The sequence below is a fragment of the Mus pahari genome, chromosome 10 (genome assembly GCF_900095145.1).
Source record: "Mus pahari chromosome 10, PAHARI_EIJ_v1.1, whole genome shotgun sequence".
NCBI lineage: Eukaryota > Metazoa > Chordata > Mammalia > Rodentia > Muridae > Mus > Mus pahari.
This window is the reverse complement of record NC_034599.1, coordinates 52,043,111-52,054,312: the sequence shown is the minus strand read 5'-3', so window position 1 is coordinate 52,054,312 and position 11,202 is coordinate 52,043,111. Positions and strand designations below refer to the sequence as shown.

The 11,202-nt window shown below is 49.6% G+C and overlaps 1 protein-coding gene across 2 annotated transcripts; it reads left to right on the top strand.

Annotated features, from left to right (window-relative positions):
- The first annotated feature begins 5,182 nt into the window (after positions 1-5,182).
- On the top strand, positions 5,183-10,911 carry Neil1 (nei like DNA glycosylase 1). Of its 2 annotated transcripts, none has more exons than XM_029543280.1 (10): positions 5,183-5,421; positions 6,526-6,982; positions 8,264-8,383; positions 8,473-8,536; positions 8,759-8,858; positions 9,181-9,308; positions 9,489-9,516; positions 9,878-9,939; positions 10,125-10,287; positions 10,422-10,911. In XM_029543280.1, the coding sequence occupies exons 2-10, from the start codon at positions 6,549-6,551 to the stop codon at positions 10,490-10,492; spliced, it is 1,170 nt and encodes a 389-aa protein (XP_029399140.1). In that variant the 5' UTR covers positions 5,183-5,421; positions 6,526-6,548; the 3' UTR covers positions 10,493-10,911. The 2 variants fall into 2 exon arrangements, with proteins under 2 accessions (XP_029399140.1, XP_021062889.1); XM_021207230.2 differs by having other exon boundaries at positions 5,183-5,527; positions 10,422-10,660.
- Positions 10,912-11,202: the final 291 nt, after the last annotated feature.

Genomic DNA, 11,202 nt, shown 5'->3' with positions numbered 1-11,202 from the left:
CCAGAGGTCTTGAGTTAAAATCCCAGCAACCACATGGTGGCTCACAAGCATCCTTAATGAGATCTGATGCCCTCTTCTGGGGTGTCTGAAGACAGCTACAGTGTTCTTACATATAATAAATAAATCTTTAAAAAAAAAAAAAAAAAAAAACCTTAGCCAGCATGGGTAGATTATACCTTTAATGTCAGCACTCTGGAAGCAGAGGCAGGAAGGCCAACCTGCTTTACATAATGAGCTCCAGGACAGCCAGGGCTACATAAAAAGGGAATCGCTATCCACTCCCACCTTCCAACAAAACAAAAACAAAGTCATAGTAAGAGGAAACTCATTTTTACAGAAATTTCAAATAGTTGCTATATAAGTATTAATAGAATACAGCCTGACACAGTGGTGCACACCTGTAATCCCAGCACCGGGGAAATGAACGCAGAGGATTAGGGTCCAAGTCCAGCTTTACTATACAAGCAAGTGAGATACAGGAGACAACAGAAAAAGGAGCAGGAAAGGGGAGAGGAGGAGGAGGAGGAGGTCAGCATCCCGTACTTGCTAACTAGATCCGCAGCGGGGAGCTAGGCCACTGGTACAAACCTAACATCCCAGCTGCCCCAGAGGCTGAAACGGGATTTGGGGCATGGTCATAGGGTCTTCTTGGGGGGGGGGGCGCTTAGTGACCTCACTAAGCAGCATTTTCCCAAAATGGCTACAGCCTCCAGAACAAAGAAGAAAAGGCTAAGGGGCTCTGATTTCTCATTTAAGCTCTCTGTAGCCTTTTAGTCAGGCAAGTGGCTCACATCCCTGATCTCAGTACTTGAGAGGCTGAGACAGGAGGATGGCAGGAGTTTTCACAACTTACTAAAACTGTTGTCTTAAAATAAATCTTTTTTTTAACGGTTGGTGATAGAGCTCAGAGGTAGAGTTTGCCCAGAGTTCACAGTGCCCTGGGTTCAATCCTTATTACAAATAAACAAAAATTATTGACCGTGGCAAATCATCAAAGGTTAGAAACCTTTGGATGAAATGTTGATTAGGGGGTTCCGTGAGATGGCTCAGTGGATCATTGCCCCCAAGCCTGGTGACCTGAGTCTTATATCTGAGGTCTGCATAGTGAAAGGAAAAATGAACTGCAGAAAATTGTCACCTGACCTCCACAGATACACACTCCAGGGCACATGTGAGCCCCACCCCCACATGGTAAAAAGCAATTTAAAATGTTAAGCTGGGAAGCCCGGCAGCAGCGGCGCACACCTGTAGTCTCAGCACTCAGGAGGCAGAGGCAGGCAGATCTCTATGAGTTGAGGCCAGCCTGGTCTACAAAGTGAGTTCCAAGACAGCCAAAGCTATACAGAGAAACCCTGTCTCAAAAAACCAAAAAAAAAAAAAAAAAAAAAGCCAGGGCTACATAGTGAGACCCTGCATTTTTAAAAAAAGGTTTTAAATGTTGATGTGAAAGTGGATATTTGCATGGTGGTTGAGAAACAATCACATGTACATACCCAGATGTCCTCCAGGCGGGAACTGTATAAACAAAGTGGCTTGTGTACAGGAGAGAATATTTGAATTTCATGAAGAATGAGCTACTGAGAATAACTGCATGGGCAAATTAGGGAGCAGAAGATAAAATATACTCCCTGATTTGTGACAAGAACAGTTAACACTGGCCAGCAAGATGGCTCAGGGGTAAAGGCATTTGCTTTCTGAGGCTGGAAACCCATGTTATAGCAAGAACCTCAGCACTCTTAAATGGAAAGGGAGATGGGAGGTGCAGGCAGGAGAGCTGACTGGAAGCTCTAGGGCCAGCTAGCCTGGAGTGCAGTACAGCAGTGTAAACAAGAGAGGCCTGCTTCAACTGGCAGGAGAGACCCAACTCCTGACTTCTACATGTGTTACCACCCCCCAATCATATACACAGCACAATGATAGTAAAAAGAATCCAACATGAAAGCCGTCCCATTAAAGCTTTGCTGTACAACAATGTTAGCTACAGATCGCATGCTGCACTTGCTCATCTTGGGCAACTGAAACTTTATTCCTACTATCAACCTCCCCTACCCTACCCCATCTTCAACATTCATTCTCCTCAATGTGTGTTTGATTAATGTGGACAACTCACATAAATGGAATCTCAGTGTTTGTCCTTCTGTGACTGACCTGCCATCTAGCATAATGTCCTCAAAATCACCTATGCTGCTACCTGTGGCAGGCGGTATATAATATTCCACTCTGCTCATATCCCACGCACTGTGTTTCTTTTTTTCTTTTTTCTTTTTTGGTTTGTTGAGACAGGGTTTCTCTGTGTAGCCCTGGCTGTCCTGGAACTCACTTTGTAGACCAGGCTGGCCTCAAACTCAGAAATCCACCTGCCTCTGCCTCTCAAGTGCTGGGATTAAAGGCCTCGCTGTGTTTCTTAAGACTTATCATTATCATCTCCCTCACCACCCCATGTGTGTGTGAGAGCTTGCTAGTTCATGTTTGACCATGTTGAGTACAGCCACCTGATGAGAATGGAAGTTTCAGATCCTCTTGGAACTACAGTTGTGAGCTGCCATATGTGTGTGCTGGAAACCAAGCTTGGACATGGTCTTATGTCATTGTTGCAGTATATTTGATCACACTGTGAACCCCAAGATTGTGTTATTTACTGAAAAAACCTGTTTCTAGTTGTATTGTGGCTCAGTCCTTAGTGCACACCTTTAATCCCTCTGGCTGGAATACAGACATGCCTTTAGTACACGTCTTTAATCCCAAATAATAAATGTAAAGTTAGTTTGTTAAAGGAAGCACTCATGTTTGAAAGTGATGTCTAATTGAGTAGCAGAAAAAGTGACGAATCAGAGAAAGATTTGACAGAATAGGACACGCCCAACTCCCATGAGAAGAGAGAGGAAAAGGAAGCTACTGAAGAGGCAGTGCAGAGAGAGCAGGAGGCAGCTAGGTTTATGAAACAGTTGTACAGATGTACAGAGACAGGCTGCAGAGAGAGAACAAACTAGATGCATGTGAAGACAGAATAAGCCAGAGAATGAGAAGGAGCCAGAAGATTAGAACAGATTGCCAGAGTTAGTTTGAGGCCAAGTAATTCAGTAAGAAACTGAGAGAAGCCAGATTGAATCAGTCATCTTGGAGAGGAGTTTGAGCCAGAACAGCTGAGTTGAATCAGCCAGCCAGAACTAGAAAGGGTGAGTTTATTCAGCAGTAAGTCTCAGAGGCTGAAAACACTCCAGGTCTAGATTGTGGAGTATGGAGACTAGAAGCTTCCAGGACTAGGCTTAGGTTAGCAGACAGAGGCAGAAAGCATCAGAGATGACAACTGCTTCAGAAGAATAAAAGTTATTTTTCTATGCCATGAAAGAGAAAAACAACTAAACCCACCATACCTGTCACAAGCAGGAGAGGAGCAGTAAGTGCTTTAACTACTGAGCTATCGCTCCAGCCCCAGTAGATATGCCATGTTTTAAAACTGTGTCCATGGATACACAATGAGATGGTCCCCTCCTTACGGCTGCTGTGAGTGTGCTTTCTTGGGTGTCATCTCCTGAATGTGGGTAACAGCTGTGTAATTACCAGGTTTTGTCACTCTCAGCCCTTTAATCTCAACACAGGCAGGTAGATCTCTGAATTTTAGGCCAGCCTGATCTACAGAGCAAGTTTCAGGTCAGTAAGGGCTAGATAGTGAGATCCTGTCTCAAAAAACAGGAAAAACAAACAAACGAACAAACAAACCCCTCATGCTTCAGGTCTGGATAGAGATAACTCAGCAGGCAAGGGCACGTCCTGCTCTTTCAGAGGACCCAATTGATTTTGGTTTCCAGCATCCTACGGTGGAGCACAACAATCTATAATTCTAGTTCTAGGGATCTGATTCCTTTTTCTAGACTCAGGGTGCACCAGACAGGCACGTAGATCGCGTACATACACGTAGCCAAACACTTACATACATGAAATAAATATTTTAAGACATCATACTCAAACCAGGTATAGTGGCTATCTTTTTTTCTTTTTTTTTTTTTTTTTTTTTAGATTTATTTATTATATGTAAGTACACTGTAGCTGTCTTCAGACACTCCAGAAGAGGGCGTCAGATCTTGTTATGGATGGTTATGAGCCACCATGTGGTTGCTGGGATTTGAACTCCGGACCTTCGGAAGAGCAGTCGGGTGCTCTTACCCACTGAGCCATCTCACGAGCCCCCTATAGTGGCTATCTTAAGTTACTTTTCTGTTTCTGTGACAAAACACTATGGTCAAGGAATGTTATAGAAGAGTTTGTTGGGGCTTGCAGCTTCAGAGGGTGAGTATATGGCCATCATGGCCAGGAACACAGAAACGGGAAAGCAGGCATAGTGTTGGCAGTAGCTGAGAGTTTACATGGAGAGACACAAGAAAGGGGTAGGGCTAACTGGGAAACTTAAAAAATCCATCCCCAATGACACACCTTTGATAACAAGGCCAAACCTCCTAATCCTTTCCAAACAGTTCCTCTGAGTGGGGACCATTCTCATTCAAAGCAGGACAGTGGCCCATTCCTATCATCCCAGTTCTTACTGAGGAGGCGGAAGAGAGGATCAGGGGAAGCTGGGGACCAGTCTGAGTTCCAGGACAATGAGGAATACATAGCAAGACCCTCTCTTTAACCTTCCTCTCCTAAAAAATATGAGAAATGAATAAATGGGTGACTGGAGGAACAAGAAAAATAAGTGTGTAAAAGGGTGAGTGATGGCTGTTGATCGGCACAACGCACCCTGAAGAGGCTTTCTTTCCCTTTTATACGTTTTAATAATGCTGCTTCCATCTCCCAGGGACATTTGAGGCTCAGCCCTACCAATGTCTCTCTCTCCTCTTGTTCTCACCTAGCCTACCCACCACCACCCACCCCTGCTGCAGCCACACAGGCCTTCCTCAGCTTCTGTTCCTGAACTTTGAATTGATCCCTTGTGCCTGGCAAAAGGTATCTTGCCTACACTTTTTTTTTTTTTTGCCTTAGGTTGTGACAGTCAGACCAAATTTTTGTGCCTAACTCCTGACTTTACCTAATGGTGGCCCAGAGAGAAGCCTCTGTTATTGCCGGATGCACTCCCCACCCCCACCCCGCCCCCAGCTCCCGCAGGCCGTGGTAACGTTGTTTATATGTTACATTTGACTGCTCATTGACACGGCCATCTTGGGTCCCCAGGGATTGTTTATCACGTTTCCGGTTGCTGGTGTCAATCCTGGCCAGGCTAACTGGTGACTTCAACTGCAGACACAGCTGCGACTCCGGGCACCAGTTCTGACAGAGGCTCTGCTCACCGTAGGACAGGTTCTTTCGTCACCTCCGGGTTACGCGACTGCTCCAAAGCTTGCCCAACAAGTCCTGGGATTCTCATAACTAAGGAGCTCCATTCCATACTGCGCCGCCTGCCTGAGAAACTACATTTCCCAGCAGGTACCAGAGTGTCTCTATCCTTTCCCAGCGTGCTCTGAAGTTCGGCAAACTGCTGGGATTAACCCCTTACTGGCTGCTGCCTCAGGTTGAGCAGCAACTAGAGCAGGTATTCAGCTTTGATGGGGGCGATTCGGGTTCTCAGAAAAGCTGAAGATCTAAAGGGTCTGGGAGCCCGGGAAAGACAGAAAAATGGGGGGGGGGGTGCTATCGCGCACCTGGCAAAACTAGGACTCTGAAGGTTTTCCGCAAACTGAACCCTTTTTGGTGCCAAACCCCCAAAGCGTCTACTTTAGATAAACCGCCTTCTTCCTTCACCTCAGATCCTGCAAGTGTGGGGGATAGAGGAGGGTGGTGAGGACAAAGATCTAGAGCCGGGCCCTTCCTGGCACCCCGGGGTCTATGAGAACAGGGCTGTGCACAGATTGGAGCAGACCCTTCTCCTAGTTCTGCTTCCTGTCCTGACAAGAAGGCAGCTGGGAGAGAGCCTCTGTTGTGGCTGGGTGACCATGGCAGGCTAGGTCAGGCCCGTTGGCCCAACGCACATTTGAGTTTCTACCTCCATGGATGCTAGACAGATTCAGGGCCAGATTAAGTTGTGGCTGATGAGTGACCCGAGCTTTGCCTCGGCGGTGCCGTGAGGTAGAGACCAGAACAGATGCTGAGAACCTTTGAACTTTGGGAGCTCCTATGTCAAGATGTGGCTTAGGGAGAGAGAAGGCCTCCTTCAAACTTCCTACTGTGTGTGGGGTGGGAGCAGCAGGGGCAAAGACCAGGAGTTGGGGAGGAACAGGTTTGTAGGTGGGTAGGGGAGCTCGGGGGACACAAGGTTAATATAGGCTCCAGCAAGGATCTGAACTGTATTCTAAAGTGAGGTGTGGCGGCCATGGAAGGAAAGCATCAGTGAGCAAGACAGCCATGCGCCTCCAGCTTCAGCTTCCTGGTACCCAGTACCTTGGATGGGTGCCCAGGCCACCATTTCTTTGCCTATCCTATATGGCCCTGGGCCTCTCTGTGTCTCTGACTTTTCCTCTGTACAAACTTGGTGATAATTCCTACTGAACAAGACATCTTCTGGCACCACCTGTTGTTCTCTTCCTATTACAGGGCCCAGCCATTCCTCCTTCAGAATGCCAGAGGGCCCAGAGCTGCACCTGGCCAGCCACTTTGTGAATGAGACATGTAAGGGGCTGGTATTTGGTGGGTGTGTGGAGAAGTCCTCTGTCAGCCGGAACCCGGAGGTGCCCTTTGAGAGCAGTGCCTACCACATCTCAGCTTTAGCCCGAGGCAAGGAGCTGCGCTTGACACTGAGCCCCCTGCCTGGGTCCCAGCCCCCTCAGAAGCCACTGTCCCTTGTCTTCCGCTTTGGGATGTCTGGATCCTTCCAGCTGGTACCCGCGGAGGCACTGCCCCGCCACGCCCATCTACGTTTTTATACAGCCCCACCTGCCCCCCGGCTTGCCCTTTGCTTCGTAGACATCCGTCGCTTTGGTCACTGGGACCCTGGGGGCGAATGGCAGCCAGGCCGTGGACCCTGTGTCTTGCTGGAGTATGAACGGTTCAGGTAGGACTGGGTATGTGGAGCACCAGACCAATAAGAAACAAATTGCAGCCCCCTACTAAGCCTCAGTCCCTCATCTATGGAGATGGTGATAGGGCAGGCAAAACTCTGAGAGGGCAGTCCAAAGGAGGGAGGCCAGCCGGAGGTCTGAGGATACAGAAACAGCATCAGGCTTTCCTAGTACTTAGGAAAGGAGCCTGCACACTGGGGAGAGGGAACCCTAGTGACTGAGTTTCTGAGTCAGGTTTTGGTTCTCTGTTCTGGCTGCTTACCTGTCTATGCCCTGGGGTTTCCTCTGTGACTGTTCCTATCATCAGAACCTGCCTCTAAAGAGGCAATAAGGGTGAGACAGGCTCTGCAGGGGACAGCAGTGGGCAAAGCAAACGCTCACCACATTGATGACGTGCGGGTAAGACAGGGGCCAGGAGGCATGACCACTTTGGGGAAGTGACCTTCAAGCTTGAGTTTGGCTGATGGAGACTGAGAAGTTGTTGAAATCTTGGAGGAAAGCTTTGCTGGCAAGAACTTGAAGGCTGCAAGCCTGGAGTGGACCTGGCCTATTCTCATTTTCCTCCCTGAGAATAGATGTTGTGCCTCTGTGGAGCCCTAGACTTGATCACATCTCTGGTGTCACAGAATAGCCCTGGGTTATTGTTGCTTGGTCTTTTCTGGGAAGTTGGGGACCAAAGGCTGCTTGGCTGCTGGTCCTGTTGGGGATGGAGGGCAGAACCACACCAGAGCATCTACTTTTTAAAAAAAATCCTCATCACACTTATCCTGCCACCTTCTGGTCCTTCACCCTTTGGGGGGGGGGGGCTGAGACTGGACTCCACTCTATTCCAGGACTTGCTACATCCTCATGGCAGTGGGGTTACTGTCTCAACCTTCCCAGTGTTAGGATTATGGGTGTGCTGCCATGCCTTGGCACATTGCACTAGGCCTGTGTGTGTGTGTGTGTCTGTATACACGTGTACACACTCACACACGTGCAGGGTCTTGGTACGTAGCCCTGCCTGGCCCCAAACTCACCTCTCTTCTGTCTCAGCCTCCCAAGTGTTAGGATTTACAGGTGAGAATCACCATGCCTGGCTGAAAAATAAACTTAATCCTAGTTTTTTTCCCATTTAACAAATAGAAAAACTGAGGCTTCAACTGCTCAAATAATACTGAGACCAGAGTGAGCTGGGATGGTTTCTCCTTGCACTCAGGATCAGACTCCCCAGCCCTTCTTCCCTATCCTGGGATGTGGGATGGGTCTCATGCATCCAGCCTGTGTCCCTCCAGAGAGAACGTACTTCGGAACCTATCAGACAAAGCCTTTGACCGGCCCATCTGCGAGGCCTTGTTGGATCAGAGGTTCTTCAATGGCATTGGCAACTATCTGCGGGCAGAGATCTTGTACCGGTCAGCAGGCAGGCTCTGGGTACAATGGCTGGGGTGGGACATGGGTGACCACATCCACTACTTAGCACGGGCCCTCCCCACCACTCCAGGCTGAAGATCCCTCCTTTTGAGAAGGCTCGCACAGTTCTAGAGGCCCTGCAACAGTGCCGGCCGGTGAGGACATTGGGCAAGCACATGTGTGCTGGTTCTCCTGCTAGAGTGGGTGGCAAGGGTGTGGGTAGTCAGGTGTGTCTGCCTTAGCTCACCATGTGTGTGGAGTGGGTGCAAACCACATTAAAGGTCTTGCCAAGCTTAGGGAAGTCCATTGCCTTCAGTGTGTGAGGTGGGGTGAGTACCCTGTATTGACACCTTGTTTCTGCCCATACCCGCCTTCAGAGCCCAGAGCTGACCCTGAGCCAGAAGATCAAGGCCAAACTGCAGAACCCAGATCTGCTGGAACTGTGTCACTTGGTGCCCAAGGAAGTGGTTCAGCTGGGTGAGGCCTGGGGAGGTCAAGATGGCCAGTGGCCTCTACTTGAGCCTCTGTGAGATGCTGGACAGCTGTCCTGACTCAAGGGATGGGAGTTTGCTCAACAGACCAGGTCTCTCGGCAAGTTTCCCTTTCTACCAGCATCCCATGCAGCGGGTGGGGTAGAGATTCAGCCTTGCTGATGGAGAGGCCAGGACCCAGAGTGGGGGAACACAGGCCTAGTCACAGTGAGAGGAGGCAGTGTGGCCTGGATCAGGTTGAACCAGGCTCACTGTTCCTCCCACCCCACACGACCCTCTCACCTCTGACCAGTCCCTCTGTCCCTCAGGGGGCAAAGGCTATGGGCCGGAGCGTGGAGAGGAGGATTTTGCTGCCTTTCGAGCCTGGCTTCGGTGCTATGGCGTGCCAGGCATGAGCTCCCTGCGAGACCGGCATGGCCGTACCGTCTGGTTCCAGGTTCGAGCCCTATACTCATATTGGCAAATGGAGACCCCAGGGAAGCTGGTGGGATAACAAGGTAGAAGCTAGAGGTCTGAGTCACGGAGAGATGAGTAAGGATATGGCCTTGCCACTCCAGGGAAAACTGCCCCTTCACCAGACCAGGTTGACTCCAAAGTCGTCTCCATTCCATTTTAGGGTGATCCTGGACCCCTGGCACCCAAAGGTAAGTAGCTCATAATGTAAGAGATAAAGAGCCCCCCAAACAAACAAACAAATCCCCCATGGTCTTGGATACCCATCGCCCCACCCCTCTCCAGCCTTGGAATCACACTGCAGTAAGAGTGAATTACACTGCAGTAAGAGTGAATTACACTGCAGTAAGAGTGAATCACACTACAGTAAGAGTGAATTACACTGCAGTAAGAGTGAATCACACTGCAGTAAGAGTGAATCACACTGCAGTAAGAGTGAATCACACTGCAGTAAGAGTGAATCACACTGCAGTAAGAGTGAATCACCCTGCAGTAAGAGTAGAGAGGGGCTGAAGCCCTCGAGCTCTCTAGCTCCAATAGAACATTCTACAGGGGGCAGATCCCGAAAAAGGAAGTCACAGGAGACACAGCTGGGGGCTGAGGACAGGAAGGAGGTATGGCTGCCACCCCTGCCTCTGCACTTGCACTTGCCCAGTTCCCTTCTCGGGCCAGGCTCCTGCCCAGCTGTCTCCACCCTTCATGGGAGGGTTGGGGCCCAGTGGGGAACGTCAGCGGTCGGCCCTAGTGAACCTGTAAACTGCTAGAAGAAAACTCAGTAAGGACTATCTTCTCTACCCAGGACCTTCCACTTTCAAGCAAGTCTGTTTCCAGGACACGGAGGGCCAGGAAGCACCCTCCTAAGAGTATAGCTCAACAGTCTGAAGAGGTCGGCCTCCAACAAAACCAGGAAACCCCTACAGCCCCTGAGAAAGGGACGAGGAGGGGTCGACAGGCAAGCACAGGTGCGCTGTTTTCAGCACCCCTCTTAAGCTGGGAAGAGGGACCCCTGGGAGTGGTTCTCCAGGGGGGACGGGAGGTAGTGCAGGGTCAACAGGGGGAGGACACACAGTCACTGCCTCACTTGCTGTCCACACAGGCCACCGCAGACGCCCAAAGAGTAAGCCTGACACCCGACCCAGGGAGGCCGGGGAGAGTTCAGCTTCATAGATGGAGGTCTCCTTCCCTGGTGCCTTGCTGTGAATCCTGGGGCATGTCTGAATCCCTAAAAGCAGTCTTTGTAGGGCTGCATGCCCTAGGCCCTGTGACTTTTTGAGGCAGGGCTTCATATGTCCTATCCTTGAACCCATATGGACCTGAAGATGACATTGAACTCCCGTTTGGTCTTCCTGCTTCATGTCCTTGGTTGCTGGGATTCCAGGTGTGAGCCGAGCCACCACACTCACTAACTCATTTCTTGTTGTCTACCTTTTCAAGACAAAGGTTTCTCTGTGTAGCCCTGGCTGTCCTGGAACTCTTCTGTAGACTAAGCTGGCCTCAAACTCAGAGATCTGCCTGCTTCTGCCTCCCAAAGTGTTGGAAATGTATGCCATCTTCAACATTTTTTAAATCTCAAGTGAAAAACCATTATTAAACTAGTAAATCTGAACCTCTTGGTACTTCTTGGGCTGGCTACATATATAAGGTATGAGAAAGCCAGGTTGGAAAGGCTGGCTGCATGGCTCCACCTATTTATATATTTAATTCCTTGTCTCCCCTCCCTTCCCCACATACACTCAAGGCCATGACATCAGAGGACATTCTGCCTCTGCAGACCCGGGACCAGGCAGTCCAAGGTGTCATCCATAACTCTTCCTGTCCAGGAGTTCTCAGGACCTAGGGCTGGCTGTTCTCCCAGCTTAGCACTTTCCCACCTCCCA